General features: G+C 45.8%; 2 protein-coding genes across 5 annotated transcripts; one reads left to right on the top strand and one right to left on the bottom strand.

Moving 5' to 3' along the window:
- Positions 1-2430: 2430 nt before the first annotated feature.
- LOC135235326 (F-box only protein 42-like) lies at positions 2431-11246 on the bottom strand. Of its 3 annotated transcripts, none has more exons than XM_064300709.1 (10): positions 10799-11246; positions 7887-8147; positions 7528-7644; positions 6693-6827; positions 6401-6554; positions 6108-6218; positions 5567-5663; positions 5367-5423; positions 4777-4893; positions 2431-4459 (listed from the first exon to the last, which is right to left on the bottom strand). In XM_064300709.1, exons 2-10 carry the CDS (start codon positions 8140-8142, stop codon positions 3374-3376), a joined length of 2130 nt encoding a protein of 709 aa, XP_064156779.1. In that variant the 5' UTR covers positions 8143-8147; positions 10799-11246; the 3' UTR covers positions 2431-3373. The 3 variants fall into 3 exon arrangements, with proteins under 3 accessions (XP_064156779.1, XP_064156778.1, XP_064156780.1); XM_064300708.1 differs by having other exon boundaries at positions 7887-8143; XM_064300710.1 differs by having other exon boundaries at positions 7887-8143; positions 10863-11246.
- A 1098-nt stretch (positions 11247-12344) lies between these two features.
- Positions 12345-19110, top strand: LOC135235324 (SUZ domain-containing protein 1-like). Of its 2 annotated transcripts, none has more exons than XM_064300706.1 (4): positions 12345-12533; positions 14701-14750; positions 15266-15535; positions 16660-19110. In XM_064300706.1, exons 1-4 carry the CDS (start codon positions 12483-12485, stop codon positions 16769-16771), a joined length of 483 nt encoding a protein of 160 aa, XP_064156776.1. In that variant the 5' UTR covers positions 12345-12482; the 3' UTR covers positions 16772-19110. The 2 variants fall into 2 exon arrangements, with proteins under 2 accessions (XP_064156776.1, XP_064156777.1); XM_064300707.1 differs by having other exon boundaries at positions 12446-12545.
- The last annotated feature ends 1313 nt before the right edge of the window (positions 19111-20423 follow it).

Genomic DNA, 20423 nt, shown 5'->3' with positions numbered 1-20423 from the left:
TCACTGGTAAAATACAAAACAAATTGAAAGATAAAGCCGTAGATAACTCAGATAGGACCGTCGGTAATGTTGTTTTAAATTATTTAGAACCACCGAGTTATTATAAAAATATGACAATTAGCCAGTGTTTTGTCTCTGAAATGTTATGCAACAAGTGCTTATTACTTTTCAGATCAACATGGAGAGCACTTTGAGACCAATATTGTCAAGGACCTTTATGCCAAGCACTTTACGCGTATCAAGGTTCGCTAGAGTAAATTTTAGAACAACGCGCATATTAATAAATGAGAAGACAGCGCCGCCTCGTGGTAGCATGCCATTCTCAATTAAATATATTTTTAAATAATCTGGATAACCTTTGTCTCACCGCAAGGTGTTCGTATTCAGGTGCGTATGCTCGCCGTTTACCGTGCCGGGGCACTGCTTGTAGACAATAGCCTACATGGAACAGAACCCAGGAATCTGATGAACAATTTCTATTATATTAATTTTATCTGGGATGGCAGGTATGCAAAGGTCGTATCTGTCTGTGAGCACGTGATATCCATTTCCACATCTGGCTACCCGCTCTAAGCTCTGGAGTATTTAAAAGAAAAGTACAGTTTAACCAAATATTCCAATCCCAGCGCAGTCCCCATAATGAAAATATGTAATGATACAGTCCTACAAATGGCAACGAGCTGTTAATTAGGATAGTACCTCGTGCAAAACGCACGTGAACGTATCTCACTCGTGTTTTGTACAGCTGATTTCAAATTTATAACGGTTGGGGGGCTCCCAGGTATTGTATTTAGTACCTGTGGAGTGACGTGCCCAAAAGCCATTATCAAAATGGGGTACCACCGGGTGATGCATCATAGTAAATCATGGGAGCAAGAGCATGATCTTTTTTCTAATGGTCCTGGGCATATTTTGGCCTGAAAATAACATTTCAGTCGGCATGCTGTCGCCTAATTGAATTATTCTGCCTTCTATTTTTGTCCCAAATATTACTGATATTAAATATTTGGGATACTCTGTTAGATTTTTAGCTGCTCTTAAGTTTGAGTTCTGTTCCCTCTCCAGTCACTGACAGAGGTGCCATTTAATTTAATGTGCAGCTGGAACATGCAGATTGGACAAAGGCATACTGTTCTTATGCAAAGGGTTGGAGACTTTTTCAAAAAACAAACCGATAATAACAATGAGCCTGGTTATTAAATATATAGCAGGTGTTATTATCTTCATTATATATTTAAATATATTAAATAAAGTTTTGTTAAATGGGTTCAAGTGGTTCTCAAGTTAATGTGTGCAATTCATACACACTGAGGATTCCAATTTAAGACCAGAAAAGTTAACTCATTTAAACCCCTTTTGAATTCTGGATAATAACCAAGCTGCTGTATGTTAAAATTCAGTTTATAGTAGTCCAGTGTATTACAACTACTATATAAATATTTAAATACTTCCAGATAGTTTTAAATAACCACTTATTTTTTGTAATTTGTACTGAAATGGTTCTGAAACTGAAACTATATGTAATGAAGCATAGTTTTATATGTATTCAAGTAAGATTCCTGTTGAGCCAAAGAAAATAATGTTTTAAATATGTTTAGCTGTTCTTTTGCCCATTACCTTGTTTCTGCTGAAACAAACGGACCGTTGGTGCCATCCATCAAGTCACTGACCCTTGCTTTGGCCCAGGGTTCAAGTGGAAACCGGAGCCTGTGTGTATGTCTGCCATTTGTTTTTTTAACTGTGACATGAGACGATAAAACTTTCCATTTCATTGTAAACATGTGTGAGAAATGCGTTTGCAGACACTTCTGTGACAGTGTGCTTATTGAAGCCTTAAGCTTTGGCCCCTCAATTGCTGCTTTCAGCTGTATTTTCCCGTTATTTTTTAAGTTCTATTTTTAGTAATGCAATGTAAACTTGTGTTCTTGCCCTTTCAGTTAAAAATAAATAAATAAATTGTACTGCCGAAGACTGTTCTTGTGTCCCGCTATGTAAAACGCTTTACAGTGAACTGACCTACGAGTGAACCAGTGCCGGTGTATTCAGCCACTTAGATCATCTGGTCAGGGTAACGGGTCGAAACGAAAACCTGGATGAACACCGGCCCTCCAGGACTGGAATGGCCTGCCCTGCCCTAACCACCGTATTTCCCAGTGAATAGTGGGAAGAAACAAAACATCATTAGACGGACATCGGCGGACATTTGAAAAATTCTTTTGCATCTTATTTTATACTTTTTCTGTAAAACTGAAATTCGATCCCATTTCGTTTCCCTATTTAAATATGTTCTGTGCAACACTACTGGTGGGCATGGAACACCTTTTGGAAAGCTACATTTTACACTGAAGGAACCTGGAATTGGACTGTGTAGAACACATATTTTAAATAGGCTGCATTTTTTTTTCACCTCACTCCATGAAGACAGGTAACTTCAGCTTTACGTCCGGTTTTATTTTTTTTTAATGATTCATTCAGTCATTCAACACATACACATTTACTCAAATATACTCCAAATGTCATGATGATTTTTGCTCTCTCTGTTTCAATTATTTTCTTTAAATGGCATCCTTTCTTTCTTTCTTTACAGTTTTCCCTTACTGCCCACCCGCCAACCCTCCCCCAGGCAAAAATGGAATATATTCAAGTCAAAACCACTTGTATGTTTAAAAGCACACACACGCACACACACACACACACACATACACGCCATTGTAAACAATGAACTTTGAAAGCGTTCCTCCATCAATGCAAAAGACAAAATAATTAAAAAACAGGCTATACACAAGAGTCCACCGATCGCTCCCCTTCCACAGGTCTGCAGCTCCCCTGGACAGCCAGAACTGCACCGTTGGATCTCCTGTCATCCAGAGACAAAAACGGATGGAAAAAAAACCCTCCATTTTTTCTCTTATCTTCCGGTGGAGACAGTGGTGGGAAGTAAAAATTTTATTTATAGCAACTTCTGATAAGTTTATTCATAGTAACTTGTTATATAACGCTGACCATAATCATAGTCAGGTGTCTCTTCTGCTTATGAAGTCAATTTTTATTGAAGAAACTTTTTTTTTGCGAGAGAAAGAAAAAATGTAGAACGAGGAAGATGACAGATGAGGGAGTTTACTGAATCTGAGGCAGCCAGTCACCGTTCTGTCTTCCCTCCATTTCCAGCTTCCAGAAAAAGCCAGAGCCAATCCAAGGAGTACAGAGTCAAGAGTGAGTCCTTCTCAGCCCTGCGTTCAGACTGGACGTCGTTAGTGTTTCTCTCGCTCTCGCTCTCTCTCTCTCTCACACTCTCTCTCTGTCTCCAACTGCCTCTCTCTCTCTCTCTCTCTCTCTCCCTTCATCTCTCTGTCCCTCGCTCCCTCTCTCAGCACTATCTCTTGGCGCGCACAAAATACAAGGCATTGGTTTTGGGGTAGTACTTCACGTTCTGCTTCTTGTCCATCAAACCCCCGAAAATGATCAGCTCCCCTCTTCCCTGGACCACGGTGTGCAGGCTGGTTTCGGGGGGTCCCACCACGGCCGCGGCCCCCGCGCCGCCACTCACCCCTCCCGCTCCGCTGCCGCTGCTGCTGCCGAACACCTTCCAGGAGACCAGTCCCGGTCCCCGGGCCTGTGAGAGGTCCAGCACGTACATCTGCATGGGCTTGCAGTTCAGCGACTGGTACAGGGGCTTCCCCACGTTCAGGCTCTGCGGGGGGTGGTGCCCCAGGCGCCTCGCAATTGGTGGAATGGAGTGTCCATCAGCCGCCACCGCTGCCTGCCCGGGAGGGGGCGGGCTGCCGGACGAAGCGGAAGGGGGCGGGGCCCCGCCCGTGGCTCCGCCTCCCTGGGAGGAAGCGGAGGAGGAAGATGGCGACGCTGAGGAGGAGAGCGCTTTGACGGCCTCCAGCCCCCTGCGCAGGGCCCCGGGGGAGACGGCCCCCGGCGGGCTCGCGGGGGACCCCGGCGGCGTGTGGACGCCGTTGGCGCTCGTCAGCTCGGGGGCGGAGCCTGAGGTGGCGACCGCGGAGGAGTCCCAGCAGCAGTCGGGCGGGACTGGGGGGTGCGGGTGGGCGGGGTGCGCTCGAGGCGGGGGGGAGGCGGCCTGGGAGGGGCTGGTGCGGGGAGAGGGGGAGGAGCCGTTGAGTAAGGGGAGGGGTAAGGGGGGGCTGTCGGGCCCCCGGCTGGGCGACTGCTGCAGGGAGGAGGAGGGGCTGGCCTCTCTGGCGCCCCCTCTGGCCGAGGGCCGGGGCCGCAGCGTCCCCCAGCGGCCGTTGACGCACGGCGCCTCCTCGTACGCGCCCGGGACCCCGCCCCCCGCCCCGCCGCGCACGGGCGAATGCGAGCGCATGGAGGGCGGGTCCGGGGCCAGGGGCGGGGACGTGGCGCTGATGGGGGACGGCCGCGAGTTCAGGCTGGGGCTCAGGGGGGCGTGGCCAGAGGGTGCCTGGGAGAAGACCACCAAACACTGGCCCACCTGCGGGACAGCAGCGAGCGCGTTACCAAACGGCGAACAAAAACGACAGAGTAAACAGAGAAAACGACAGGGACTAAATTGAGAAAACGACAGGGACGAAATGGTGGAAACGACAGGGACTAAACAAACAAAATGACAGGGACTAAATTGAGAAAACGACAGGGACTAAACAAACAAAAAACGACAGGGACTAAATTGAGAAAACGACAGGGACTAAATGGTGGAAACGACAGGGACTAAACAAACAAAATGACAGGGACTAAACAGAAAAAAACGGTAACTTAGGCGCGATTTAAGGGGTCGCCCCGCGGACGTACCTTGCAGGCGGGGTGGCACCACAGCTCCGGAGCTCCGTGCTCCTCGTTCTCCACCCGCAGCTGTTGCCATGTCCACGGGGCCACGCCCATGTGCAGGAGCCAGGCGTCCTTCAACAGCTGGGACGCACGCGAAAGGAGGAACAAACAAACATCAGGACTGAAAATACAGCGAAACGACACGACCTAGGGACAGGCGATACATTGCGACGATAATTATCCAATGCAATAATGGTTGTAGCCACCAATGTAAATGGTAAATGGACTGCATTTATATAGCGCTTTTATCCAAAGCGCTTTACAATTGATGCCTCTCATTCGCCAGAGCAGTTAGGAGTTAGGGGTTAGGTGTCTTGCTCAAAGACACTCACACGCCAGGCGGGGTTTGAACGGCAACCTCCGACTGCCAGACAATCGGTCTTACCTCCTGAGCTATGTCGCCCGATGTGGTTCATTACAGGTCACGCAGCTTCCATGTGATCATGTGATGTGCTTCTGTCAATTACATGGAGCTGCGAGGACTTGCTGCTCAAACACTTTAACACACCTATTCAGGCAAACCAGCCCGTTACACGCATGCAGACGGTACTCACAGCATTGGGTCCCCCGCAGCCACCCAAAATCAGCAGCGTCTTGTCATCAAGGACAACCTGGGAAAGATGAAAAGGAATATTTAGGGATAATACAAGAGAAAAATGTAGACGTATGAGAAGAAAACGCTATACGCGCACACACACACACACACACACACATACATACACGCAGACACGCACACACACACAGTGACACTTACCTGTGACTGACCCCCCCGAGGGTGGGGGGCGGTTCCGGTGATGGGGGGTTTGGACCAGGTCCAGTGCTCCAGATCCAGGATCCAGACCTCATTACTCCTGGGGGGGTGCAGATTCAGGAGAGTCAGTTAGGGCAGTGAACTGCTCTGCTGAGTTCACACAGGTGACAACAGGCAGCTGATCCGAAAATGCTTTAAATACCAAACTGCATTAAAGAACGTGGGCCCTCCCAGGTGGTGTGCCTTGCTAAAGCCCCCTGGCACCAAATCATCCCCCTGGCAACGAATCATGCCGATGTCAGTGCCCACTGCGGCTGGCACATCCTGTGCCCATGGAACACTGCCAAGCTAGCTTCCCACTTTGACAACTTCGCACAAATTCCAGAATCACTTCCTGCCATGATTCAGCACCACTGAGGTGCAGCTGGCCATAAACTGCCAGGCAGCAAAATCCTTTCAGCTCTTTGCCTTTGGTGTGGTTTTACATTATTTCCTGTTATCTAGGCAGGAGCAACTATAACCACGCTGCAAAATTGGAACTTACATTTGCCGCGCGCCAAGGGAACCCCCAAAAACGATCATCTTGCTGCCAATGACTGACGAGGAGTGTCCCGCCATTGGAGGGGGCCCGTGGGTGGTCACAACACAATTCCACCTGGACAGAGAGATGGAGAGAGGGATGGAGAAAGGAAAAGAGGGAGGTTGGAAGATGGGGTAAAGAAATGGTCAAAGAAGAAAATAAAGATGCGCATGTTCACAGTGCAGATAACCAGGTTATTGGTTTTACTTCCTTCTTTGTACACATCGTCTTCCCCAACAGACACGTCTCTCACTCACCAGTTCTTGGAGGGCGAGTAGGTGTGGATCTCATCGAAGAATCTCTCGGGCTGGTGCAGGGGGTAGGGGCTGGGCCGGGTCCACCCCCCAAACAGGACCAGCAGGTCCCGATACACCACCAAGGTAGCCCCAGCCTTTGGAGAGGGGTACGAACCTGACGGGTGACAATGCAGGTGGGGGGGGGGAGGGGGTTAGCCAATATTTTCAGGAGCAAACCAAGCACAGATATGTACACGTGAGACCATGGCAACGCGAGTGGGCCGGTGTTAAGTATGAGCTCGCCGGTGGGTACCTGAGGCCAGGGGCCTGATCCACTCTTTGCTGTTGAGATCGAGCCTCCACAGGTCATTGAACGCAGCATTGCAGCTGCTCTGAGTGCAGCCGCCAAACACGTACATGGACTGGTTAGAGTCATAGTAGCACGCACCTGCAAAACACAACACGCTGCATCACCATTTCCTCACCACACATTAATCATACAAATGTACTATTTCCTAGTTTAACTGGTACATATGTCATATACATTGACAGTGCAATTAAGGACATCTCATGGATATATGCCAATTACTCCAGCCATACCACGAGGAAATTTTTATTTTTATTTTCGTACATGGTTTTAAAGGATTCTTGTATCTTGAACTATATTGTCAGCATGGACGCTGGACAGTTAATTTCTCCGATCAAAGACACAAATTTTGACAGACTGTTTTTCCTCTACCCTCCCCCGCCTTGCCCAACTAATTTATTTTATAACGGCATTGATCATCTCATATTTATGACCAGTAACTGCCATTCACTGCTATTACAAAAATTTTCCATTTTACGGTCCATTTATGCTTCCTACAATTTTAACAGTAAATATCCAAGTACTGGAAATTCACTAAGACACTTCTTCCCATTTATTTCCCACTGAATTCACGGCACATCTTGGACAGCTCTTCATCTCACGCAACATCAAAAACATTCAGATACGAAGACAGGAAAGGGGACCAAAACACAAGCGCAGATGCAATCGTGACACGAATGAGCAAATCTGTTTCAAAATCACTTCAAAATTAAGAGGTGAAGAGGAAAAAGAAGAACAGATGGGTATTCGGAGATTGCGGAGGGAAGGTAGAGCGACTGACTGTGTGAGAAGCGTTGTGTGATGGGTGTCCCGGGGTAGGGGTACGTCCGACTCTCCCACTGAATATTGCCTTCCTGAACTGCCTTCAGAAACCCGTGGTAGCACTGATGGGCCACTCCTGAGGGGGGGACAGAATTTAGAATTCAGTAATCTGCTCACCAAGTTCAAATGGAACATTCCTGAAAATTCTTTTAAAAATTGTTAAGAGTTATTCTCAAAGAAACCATTTTAAAAATGCAAGGGACTTCACGCAGAAGGAAGGTACTCTTGTGTCAAAAGGTCAGATGTGTGATTGAGTCTATTTGCGATTAACCATGCCTTAGTGAATCAATACTGATTAATCGATTAGCCGGGCCTTACCTTTAATGAGGCGATACCACTGTTTGCACACCAGGGCGGCGGTCTTGTGCTCCTGGTATGGGGACAGGAAGGACAGGATGTACTCCAGCACTTCCTCGGGCAGCTCGCCCATCGTTCGCTCGCTCACTTTCGCCCCACCCCCAGCCCGGCGCTCCGCCTGTTCGTGCCCCATGGCGAACTGTCCCGGCCCGGCCCCGCCCTCTTCCGTATCCATGGCAACGAAGCTGTCATCCTCACTGTCTGAGGAGCTGGACATTCTGGCTGGCGGCAAGGGCAAGGAAAAGGGAGGAAGAAGAAGAAAAAAAAGATAGGAAAAGAAGAATTCAAGAACCATCAATAATCACTTCTTTCTCCACAGGAAGAAAAAAAAAAACTATGGAAAAATACATTCTGGTTGCTCAGATACAAACACCTAGTAAGGGGTACAGCAGCAGTTCCCAAATTCCTGGAGTCTATCGTCCTGAATGTCTTCACTCCAACCTTAACAAAGCACACCCCATTCAACAGCTAGAGATCTCATTGAGCTGCTAATCAGTAGAATCACACGTGCCGAAGTAGAGTTGCAATGAAAACCTACAGGGTAGTATATCTCCAGGAACAGGGTTGGGAACCACTGAGGTACAGCCTTAAACCTTGATAAATCAAAAAGTAAAAAGTGGTTTTATCACTGCAGAAATCATACAGAATGCTAACAATGTATATCATTAAAAATAAGTGACATAAAAATAAAATCATGTTTACCCTAGTCTTTTACACTGAAAGCACAGGCCTAATTAGCCATTTCCTCCTGCTCAACAACTGCTGGAATTGGCACGGAAAAAGCCTGTGGTGCTTTAATTGCATTAGCATAAATTCACAAGTGGTTGTGAAAGGAAAGGGAAGGAAAGCAGGTGGAGGTGAGAGCACTTTAGCATCTGACCAAAGAAGAAGCACACAGGCAACACGACATCACTGAAGATAAGAGGAAAATGAAAGAACAGGTTAGATGGGGGATGTCTTTGAAAGACAAGCACATGTCTGTTTCCAAACAAGGACAGGACCCTAGCCAAACCAATAGCGCACAATGACTAATTTTCACTTTCAACACGTTCATTTGCACACAGAGGGAAAGTTCCACAATCAGATAAAAACTGTGACCTACAGAATAAATTAAAACGCCCCCAACACACACACACACACACACATACATACACAGTTCATAATCTCAAATATCTGCAAGCAGCTTCTCAGATGTTGTGCAGACATCCGACACCAGGACGGAGCATTAAACTCAGTGCTTACTTGCACGTTCAGTTGAAGAAATGTCACATGACCTCCATGTATTGCCCTGGTAATACTTCACTGTCCAATAGCAAGGTGAAGTCAGAGCATGTGTGCCTCTCTTCGTCAGCTGCCTCTTTCTGCCTTATTTTACATGTTCCCTGTAGCCTGTTAAGGTGCCACCCACTTCTGGCTATAATAACCCCTCCACCCAACACACACACACGTGGTAAGGAACTGGTCTTGTAACCTAAAGATCCCTGGTTCGATTCCCAGGTAGGACAATGCCTTTGTAACCTTGAGCAAGGTGCTTGCTTCAGTATATATCCAGCTGTATAAATGGATGCAATGTAAATGCTATGTAAAAGTTGTGCAAGTCGCTCTGGATAAGAGCGTCTGCTCAATGCTCGTAATGTAACATGAACACACGAATGCACATGCACACACACCAAAAACTTTCCCATGCTTCTATCACTGAATCCCCCTCCCCCCTCCCAAAGTCAATCAGATATGTCATTCCTTTGTTCCTTACAGGTTAGAGACACACTGTCTGTCTGCAGCACAGAGAAATAAGTGGCCACATTAGAGCTGGCCAAGAGAAGAGCAGTGACATCACCCAGAGTGCCAGGAACACTCAATGTGACAAATGATATAATAAAGCAATGTAACACCTATGTGCTTCTTCAGTGCATCCATGTTAATTCCCTCTTTCACCTGTTTTAATACCACTTCACCACCTCTCCTCCCACACCCCCATCACACAACCTTGTTAGCCATCTGTGCCGCTACATCACTACCACCTCTAATATATTCAACGTTCTTGGAATATACGTGTGCATTTGAGGATGAAAAATGTAATAATAATTCCTGGAGGGTCCGTGTGAATGGTGCACACGGTGGTTTGGGAAGTGTGTTTTTTTTTTTTGGGGGGGGGGGGGTGTAAAGTTGATGTCATCCGTGTGTGAGTGTTTACTAGGTGTGCCAAAATTAAAATGATTCGTACGAATACACGACTACGAATTAATGTGTTAGTACGTACCAAGCTTTCTTTAATGCTATTTCAAGTTCACTTTGTAGTTCCTCTCAAGTTTAATTAATTATTAGTTTTATGAACAGCTCAATAGCGAATTAACCAAGTCAATATTAAGTGTTTTGGGGAGATGAACAACGTTCGCCAAAACGCCAGTGGAGTTAACTTACGCAATGTCAGCTATAGCTTGCGAGCTACTTCAGGAGCAACTGCAATTAGTTCAACGTATCCAAAAGTCCATCGTGCATTGACCTACCTACCGGTCTTTATATCAGTTGGCTGGAGTTTTTTTAAGTAACGTTAGTTAACGTCGTTGGTAATATTATTCGGAATCTAGGCAACACATGTAACTTGTTACACAGTGATAGCTAGCTAGCTAGTTAGCTAGACGCTAACTTGTTAGATTGCTAACAGTTAGGTAACCTACCTTCCTTGCTACCCAAATTCCGAACGTGGCCATCACGCGAACTAACCAGCTTAGCTGAATTCCATGAAGAAGGGGTACTGCCCATTATTAAGGAGAATGGGTGCAAATGTGTCCAGCTAACAGATAGCCAATGAACCAAATTCCACCCAGCTCGTACCCATACTCCCAAAAACAAATTACTCTTTCCCCTCTCACCTCGCCCCTGTCCCCGGTGGCGATGCTTTATCCCGGCCTCCCTGCGACTTCCAGCAGCACTCACTTGTATCTCCAAGATGCAGAAACACCGTCGTCTCCTTCTCACCGGCAGCAACACTACCGAACTCCCCTTGGCCCCACTACAGAGGGGCAATTTCTAACTAGGCTAGCAAGCTATGCTAGGTAGCTAGCTATCTGCCGGTGTTCAGCAGTTGCTTGGGTTTATAGGGTCCAAGTACTGATCGATCATCGAACCGTATCCTGAACGTCCCCTTCCTGTCTCCGTTCTCTATGTCCTATTTACCTGTCTATCCCCTCCTCTCGCTTATGTCTTTTCTGTGTCTTTCTTTCCTACTTATACCTTGATACCGATCATCACTATCCACACAGACGCCATCTTCCTCGCAAGCGGCATCACCATTCCCAGTAACTACGGGAGCGCGCACGCAACGTATAAAAAGAGGAGGAATAAAAGAAGTTGACGAGCCTGTGATAGGCGCGCCAGACGGGATCGATGACGTACATGTATCAGTGAACACAAGTGAACGGATATTATTACCATTAAAAGGTTTAGGTATTTCTGCTTTTCAGATATGGAAAAATGTGTTCTTTTAGGCTTAATTTAGAAAGTGATTTATGCAGTACAACGGATGTCTTTTGGATAAAAATTAAATCTATCAAGGGCCTGAAATTGCCAGCGTTAAACGAGGATACATTATTAATATTACATTATGTTGTACAATAATATTGTTTGTAGCCTTCAATGAACCCACTTGCAGTGTATAATTACTGACTACATTGCAATTAAAGGATGTTAATTTTTCATCAAATGTGATGCTCTCATATTGATAATTGCATGATCCAATCTCAAATGTCCCTTTCTTACCAGTCTTACCAGAGCTATGGGCTTTACAAGCCAAACACCACATAATGCAAATTTAACCCCCTGTACATTCAGCAACGATTTCACCCTCCAATGGCTCCACAACTGCAGAAACACCCTCTCCTCTGTTGCCTGTAAGGGGCACCCACCTCACTTATAGAGGGGTGCCAAAAAGTTGACAAATTGCCTGTTTCACTTTAACATGGATTATAAGGAGTCAGAAGATCCATGAAATAATTGGGGCTGAGTTATGTATTTTAATGCACTGCATGTACGTACAAGTATTTTAAATTTAACGGCCAAGACCAAAAAAACAATGTACGGAACCACCGTAGGTCCTTAATATTCTCAATATTTTTTCACTAGTGGTCGCATGACTTGCATCAAAATTCCAGACATCAGACGTAGCAGTTGGTGTAATGTAGACAGGATTTATATAAGCAGATAGTACCTAACAGTAAAACTTCTGAGTTATCTTTAAATTTTTATGTCAGCAAGTAGTTTTAAATTGCCAAAAGCAGACATTGGACTGACTGTAACATACTGTACGTCTGGCTAAAACGCACAAGGACCAATCAGATTTCAGGAAGCCAATCTCACAAAACTAGCCTGACAGACGACAGACAGACAGTGACGTCTGGGGCACTGAACAGAACTGCTGTTCTTCCATGAAATGGGGGCACTGGTGCAGTTAGCATCCAAAACAACAGGTGGCGGCAATGCTAATTTACTACGAATATTACTAGCCGATAGTTTATAGAAGAAGAATTTGTTCCTGGAGTGTGTGTGGGAGGCTGGAACATGGAAGATGAGGAGGTTACGGAGAATTGGGAGGAAGCAGCGGACAGCGGGGTAAGATGAGGAGTAGGTGAACTGTTTTTCCAGGGCACCCTTGATCATCTCCAGTCATCTTTATGTTAGAACAACGGATTTCGTTTAACTGTGGGATAGGGTCGAAGTCACGATGGAGTCCAGTCCATTGCTTTGCCAGGTTGAAACACGGCAAGGCGCAGTAGGCCACAACTTAAAGGGACAGAGGCCTGGGGTTGTGTTGGGGTTGGGATACGGAATGAGGGAGCGCGAGGAATGGCACGTAGCTAACTAGCTAGCATCCAGCCGACCAGAGAGCGCGTGAAAACTGTTTTACTGGTTAGCCAAACAAGTCACAACAAAATAAGAAGCAAAGTCAAAGTTTACTGTCTAAATGTCCTTACTAACGAAAGCTGCTGATTCGCCAAGTAGCTAAAGAAACTGGCTAACTAGCTATTAGCTGAGCATTTCGCTGAAACGTTTCAAGCAAATTTTAGCTCGCTAGCACGAACTAACTAGTCTAGTTACAAAGCTTGGTATACTAGCTAAACTGTGATTAAAACAAGTGCTTTGCCAATATAGTGTCTGCATACTTCCAGATCCTCACTACTTGATAGTTCATTTTATATGGCGAACTAATCTTGCCTGCTGCGATGACGTTTGTGATTTTATTTAGCTGTCGATCTGGAGAGCTAGTTTGTTAAATCGTACAACGTTAGCCAGTGCCAACTTAACTAACGTAGTACATGACCTAGCTCGATAATAAACGTTTCACTGAATGACATTGTGGGTAACGTTAATGCTGTTTGCTAAGCGCAACTAGTGCAACCGTATTTATGTAGCTAACGCTAGCTTGTAGCTAGCTGCAGGTTCATTTCGTGTTAAGCACACGAGGACGCGAGGAACGAGCTGCTAACGAGGCGACTAGCGCACTTACCAGCTTGTGAGCTGTCCCCAGTTGAATTCATAGTTAATATTGTTGGATAAATTGCTAGCTGTATATTATATTACAGTATGTGCTGTTGGTTAGCTAGCTGATTATGTCGCTAATCAGTGACCCGCCATCCATGGTTGAAGTTTGCCGCTGAATCCTCCAACATTCCTTTCTGAGAAATGCTACAGCGAGCCCTTTCAGAATTTGAGCTTTGGATAGTGAGTAAACCTTGTCCTTTTTATTTGATATAAAGAGCGGTTTAGGCAATATATTCTAAATTTGAATGGTCTGGCGTTTAACTTACTATTCAACTAACTTTCCTTAACGTCGCTTTACTCGGTAATTTAGCTGCGAAGTATAAGTTGGCTAGTTTTCTCTGAAACTTTGTTCACAAGTGTGGTTTTGGCTGTGCAGCGTGTTTTCCATTTCGGCTCTACACCTGCCGAGCCATTAGGCAATTTGAGACTTCAGGCTTAGCGTGATAATTTGCGTGATGGAAACCCGGTCGTATAACGATGGAAACGCGATATCTTCATTTGGATATTTTAAGAAATGTTTACATTTCAACTTGCTGTGATGTTTAAGAGACGCTGTACTGGTAGTTTGAGCTGTGGATTTGTCACTACTGCGGGAATTTTAAACTGGGCCAGTTCGTTAAGCAGTAATTGGCAGGTCTGAGAAAGTTGGAAGGGCGTTCTGATTGGCAAACTGATATTTTGCTTCCTCCCTCAGTGTGTCTTTCAGTCTCTCCAGGATTCTAGCTGCAAAACAAAAATAACTTTGAAACGGAATACCCTCATGCCCTGCACCCCTACAATTTCCCCTCTTCCTGTCACTCAAGCTCTCTTCGCCCCTCCCCTCTCTCTCCCTCTGTCAGTTTGGTGTTTCCCTGGGCTATACCAGTAGTCATAGCTCTCTGAGGCCCGTGAAATGCGCTACTTCATGGGGGTCGGGTGACAAGAGTAAATGTGCGCAAATAGCAACTTGTAATTTAAGCTTGTAATAAATTACCGGCCACTAAAATGATTAATTTATGAAAATAATAAACCAGTAATTCCAGTTGTGAAATGTGCACCGGAAGTCATTTACATCGTAACCTCTCTAGCAAACTAAAATCAGCATCGGGAGGATATCGCCTACGAGTTGAACTTCTTTCCCGAGTGACTTGGAAGCTGTTGCGCTCTTGCTGGAAATAGTGGCGCTCTTTTTTCCCCACTGAGGCTTCTGTTGGTGGATTTGCTGCGCGGTAATGATGATTTTATTTTCTAAACGCAGGAAATGGAGAGAAGACTGGAGGAGAAACTGAGGATCAGCCAGAAAGAGAAGTGAGTGACGTCTCTTTAGTGCCTTGTTAAAAAAGATCAGGTTTGATCCTGATCCCTCATACAGCCACAAGCCCGTAGTCAGACAGGCTGTTCACTCTTACAACTTCTGTAACTTATGCATGTTTACTCCCTGCAGGTTTAGGGGGATGCACAGTCTGTCACTCCCAAGACACAGCAGGGCAGCTGTTGAAATGAAAAAAATGTCATCATCCAGATTAACAAGGAACAATCAGAAATAAATAATCAGAAATTATGGAGGCATTCTTTGTCAGTTTAACTTGCAGAGAAAAACTGAAACTGTAATCAAAGAGTTATAGTTGTGCTAACTATAAGGTGCATGTGTTTGTATCAGTACACTGCCTGATATGATACACAAGTATTATGATTCCTGTCAGTCTAAACGGGTTCCATTTCATTCAGACCTTTAGCACCGTCCCCCATGTTTCGAAGGTGCGGCGCTGTCCTTTCGATCGCGTTTGTGGCTGATCGAAACCGAAATTTCTGTCATCCCTCAGGATGTCTAGCGCCGGTTCGGGACGCTCCCCGCTGAGGACGCCCATCGTGATCCAGGACGACTCGCTCCCCGCGGCCCCTCCCCCGCAGATCCGCATCCTGAAGCGGCCGTCCAGCAACGGCTCGCTGGGGTCCCCGGCCGCCGCCATGCGCCCCGTCCCGCAGGTGAAGTCCCTCGCCCAGCGGGAGGCCGAGTACGCCGAGGCCCGCCGGCGCATCCTGGGCAGCGCCACGCCCGACGACTCGCCGCAGGACAGGCCCAACGCGGACAGGTACGGAGCCGGCCCGCCTGCAGGGGGCGCCACATGCGCTCACGCTCGCATTAGTAACACTGACACGGAGGGGGGTGGGGGGTTCCGTGCACCCACCGAACTTCACGTGTGACCTTACGGTTGAACGCCGATGCAGACGGTGTAAGAGAGTGATGTGCCTGGTCTTCCTGTTAAACTGTCCCCATTTGTCTCCAGGTAGTGACCCAAAGTGTCATTTTATTCTGAGGAAGTGGTGAAATAAAATATGTTTGAGAGCTAAGTTAAATTATATAGTTTTTTGTTCCGACACACTTATTGTGATGGAGATATGTCCCCTTCCTTGGACGTAAATCCTGTGGATTGCACACTTCCGTTTGTACCAGTACGTTTTAATGACGGGGCCCGAACATTTTATTAAATGTTCCTAAAACAGTGTGTTTTTACCCCTGGGAGGACACTAGATGGCCAATTGTGTATTTAGTGCTCAGGTAATCATTTGACTGCAAAAAACAAAAAAAAAAAGAAAGAATGTCTGACTCATGTTTTCCATCACTTTGGGCATGCAGTATGTTGCGAAACGTATTTTGAGTTGAGTACAAATTGAATTAGTCGTTCACAGCAACCACAGATGTTGGAATCTGTAGCGTCCACAGACACAATTGGTTGCTGTCATAGTCTCAGTACCTTTACAAACTCCCATGATCTCCCCGACCAATGGACTGTCAGCATAATTACTCTTCAGCCAATCATTGCACAGTACCAGGGACTGGGATAGTACGGTGCAAATGCAATGCGACAGGCACTTTCAACTGGTTCATTAACCTGTGGAGCTATTTAGCTGGTCTGGAAGTGTGTTAACTGATACTTGGGTAGGGATATTGTTGTTCTTCTGGTGCAAAACAAGACCAGGTCAAAACCTAATATATGGCTGGACCGGCCGACCAATGGTGTAACTTCATCACTCAGTCACTCAGTCAATCACCGACATTCGCGTTTATAGGGCTGGCCCCGCTGTTGCGATCCAGCCAAAAAAAAACTGTTAAACCAGTGGGCATGCTCGTTGTGAGGCAGCGTTCACGTGAGCACGCTTGCACACGTTCCTGCTCCTGCTCATTCTTGCTCTCCTCTCGTCTTGACCACTCCAGGCCAGCGCGAGTGAGTGGTCCCCCGCCCTCGGAGGAGTCCCGATCAACCAATCACGTGGTCCGGCAGCCGGCAGGCCCCGACGGTACGCAAGGCTTCCGCCAGCGCAGATAGAGGGGGGGGCACATCCTGCCTGGGGAGGGAGGGAGGGAGGAGGAGGAGAGCAGAACAGAGAGGGGGTGGGGTGATGGGCGAATGTCAAAGGGGGGGGGAACCAATCAAAATGACGATATCGATTTTTAATCAGGGAGGGGAGACGTAGAACAGGATCATGTATGCATTTCCTCTCCTCCCCTCTCCTCTTCCCCCATCTCTCCCCCTGCCAGGAGGTGTTAGCAAGGTTAGGGCAGGATGCTAATAGCAAGGGAAAGGGAGATGAGGAGTGTGGGGCAAGGAATCCCCCCCCCCCCCCTCGGTCAACACTGTGATGAGGACATTGCTCGTTTAGGACACGGTTCACTGTGATATCCCCCTTTAAAAACTCCCTCCCTATACAAATTCCCCATTCCCCAATACCCCACCCTCCTCCTCACCTGCCTCCCCCACCCAACCCCCACCCCACTGTGACTGGCACCCTGTTGCTGGGAGACAAAAACCTTTTGCGCGGGGGGTCATGACCGACCAATCCCAGGACATTAGGCTTGGATAACTCTGCAGGAAGAAGAAGAGCGAAAGACTTTGAGTTTGTAAAGGGGCGGAGTTCGGAAGCGGTTGAAGAGTGCTCGAGTGCGGCATTGGATCAGAGAAACCAAGAGGCGACAGAAGTGCACTCGCATCGGAAGAGGGGGTCACACTGGGTGCTGGCATCTCCCAGCAATAATACGAATAACATCATTAACGATAATCACACCTTCCTGCACTCTACACCTGGCAGTGTTTTAAACCTATGTGTTTTTTTTTTTTAATTTAATTTTAATTTCATGTTTTTTGGTGACTTTGCTAATTACACTTGTAGTTTTTAAATTGGGAGAGGGAGAATTAAGATGGCGAGCTTAAGACGATTGTTGGATTTCTGTACAGTTCTATTGTTTACGGTTTTTTCTTTTTTTTAATTATTATTATTTTGCCTTCCCTGTGTCTTCCTGTCCTGGTTTCTATTTATAAACAAAATGAATTAACACAGCAAAACGGAATGACAGAATAGTGACAAACAAATCAGTTGGCGGAGTGAAGTCAGTTTTTAAAGTGGTGTTTTTTTATTTTATTTTATTTTATTTTATTTTATTTTTTGGGGGGTAGTTATTAAGGAATAGTTTTTTAAAATTGAAATCAGCCACAACAGGAAATGGATGCTTTGGAAAAACCTCATCCTGTAAATAGCAGTATGTCCACACTTTGGAGCGGTACTGGAGGGAACTGAATGGTCAGAAATGCATGGAGGAAAAAGGATTTTCTCTGAGTATTGCTTTGTTTAGCGTATTTAGACACTTAATGAAGATTTAAAGATATCCTTCGTACTACTCTTTAAAAAAAACATTTTAAAAAATCATACATCTGCAGTCAACAGCATCCTCCATTTGTTCCGATGTGCATTACAAACAGGAACTCAGGTGCATGTTATGGAGATTGAAGGAGATCTGAAGTTAAGACTTTAACTCGCATGGGGAAAAGAGGATCTTCATTCTCTGATACCAGTTTGAAAATTATGGGCAAGCTAAGGAGATTGTTGAAAATGATTATTTTTTAAATATATAAAATTTTTGTAGCGGGTCGCAAGTTTATTGGACCTAGTGGAAAGGCGAACTGTCCCACTCCTGTGGAGAGGGACAGAACTGTGTGGAAATTTATACAGCCCCCCCCCCCCCCACCAACGGTTTGTGTGTGAATCATAGTTTGTTTTGAGACAAATGTCTTGACTGTTTAATGAATTGTGCTGGAACCGACATGGATTGTACGCGTTTCACACAGATGTGTATTTTTCTTTAGAGCGTTTGACCTTCCCCCCGTTCCCCGTACGCTGGGCTGCTGTGATTTTAAAACGGCCATTTTGTTTGTTTTTTTAGACCTCCACCCCCCCCCCCCGATCTTTTTTACATCAGTGGTGGTCGACTCCTGAATAGTTCCTGGAGTTCTCCATCCTGTGGGTTTTCATTTGAACCCTAATTTTGCACACCTGACTCTGCTAATTAGCAGCTCATCAAGACCTCTAGCTGTTGAACGAGGTGTGTGTGCTTTGTTAGGGCTGGAGTGAAACCCTACAGGACGGTAGATCTCCAGGAACAGGGTCGGCTGCGACTGCTTTACATCTTGCTGACCGTTGACTCGCTTTGCGGCAGCCGGTGCGAGACCCCACGTACCTGCCTGGGGAGTGTGACAAAATGGCCGTTGGCTCGCAGCCACCCGGACACAGGTTAAAGATGGTCAGTGTTTGTTTCACCCCGAGGAAGAACAAAATCAGTCTGTAAATACTTTAAAAGATGCCCGTTTAATAAAAAAATGATTTTAAAAAAAAAGTGCCGCAAGTGGTGAAGCTTTATTTCTCTGAGATGAAATGCTGTGACGAACACGTGGCTGCTTTTGTGATTACGCACCGTGTCTGATATGAAGATGCATCGCAGTACGTTCAACCGACAATCTCTACAACTTTCAAAGGTGAACAGTTCTCATTTCAAACGTGAAAGACATTTTTCGATTGGTCAAGAGCCAAAGTGACTGTTGAAGTGAATATGTCTAGTGTAAATATCTGTAAGGAAATGTAGACAGAGGTTGAAAGGCCAGGGTTCAGATGGTGAAAGACCTGCCACGCATTTCTTCCACCCAAATCAGCCAGCTGATTTCACTAATCGGCTCTACCTCCTGGCTGAAGAATTGTGCTAATTTGCAAATCCAGGTGATTGGAACAAAGCACTGGGGAGGACTTTTAACTTTCTGAACTGGGATTTTCCACCTCTGGTTGTAGTAGTAGGTAGTGAGAGTGCTTACCTCAGAGAAGTGTCTTAACTCTGATGCTTCGTAAAACAGAATAATCCAGAATGAAGCTTATTCGCATCTCAGAAATGTGTTCAGCTTTGAAAATGCAACAGTTTGAAAGAATTCTAGTCCTTTGTTGATTGGAATCCTGCTTGCCTTTGTAGTTATTTAGCCCATTTACAAAATAAGGCTACATCTCATTTTGCGTTATCTATACATTTTAGCATAAGAGAATAACCAGTTGGGCTGTCTCACATATTTCTACATATACAAAAGCCTTATACAAAAGAATGTGAATGATTGCAAATGGCATTTTGGTGAACAAAGTTGCATGCGTTCACGGCTCTGCAGGATCACAAATGAGTGGACTGCAGCTGTAAATGAATTGGTTGAAGACGAGTCTGTGAACCTGAGTAAACCTGTGGTACTGTATGTGAAGTGCATTTCCCCCAGATGCAAAGAATAGAACAGCTCTGTGCCACTGCTTATCCGGCGATACTGTGCCAGGTGTGGAAGACCAGATGCTTTTTCTGTTTCTCTCCAGCTCGCTCTAATTTTACCTCACTTTACTGGGTCAGTCTGAAAAGTCTTGTATTTCCAGAACATTTCCACAGAGAGCACTGATTCATTCATTTTTTCCCCCACCAACCACGTCCCCCGATGTGCATTGATTCAATATGTGCATTTCTAAATAAGCCTGCACATTTTCAATCCAGACATCAGGGGGAAATTTCACAAGTAAAAAGTATTTTTTGGCGCACAGCCTTGCTGCTGGAGGGAATGTGGAGAAATCATGGTTGATCATGCTCATGTTTTCTGGTTTTGTCCCTCTAGTCAGACTTTCTGGAAGGAAGTA

Source organism: Anguilla rostrata, chromosome 11 (genome assembly GCF_018555375.3).
Source record: "Anguilla rostrata isolate EN2019 chromosome 11, ASM1855537v3, whole genome shotgun sequence".
In the NCBI taxonomy this organism is placed as follows: domain Eukaryota; kingdom Metazoa; phylum Chordata; class Actinopteri; order Anguilliformes; family Anguillidae; genus Anguilla; species Anguilla rostrata.
Note: the sequence above shows the minus strand (reverse complement) of the source record. Positions and strands in the feature narration are given on the sequence as shown.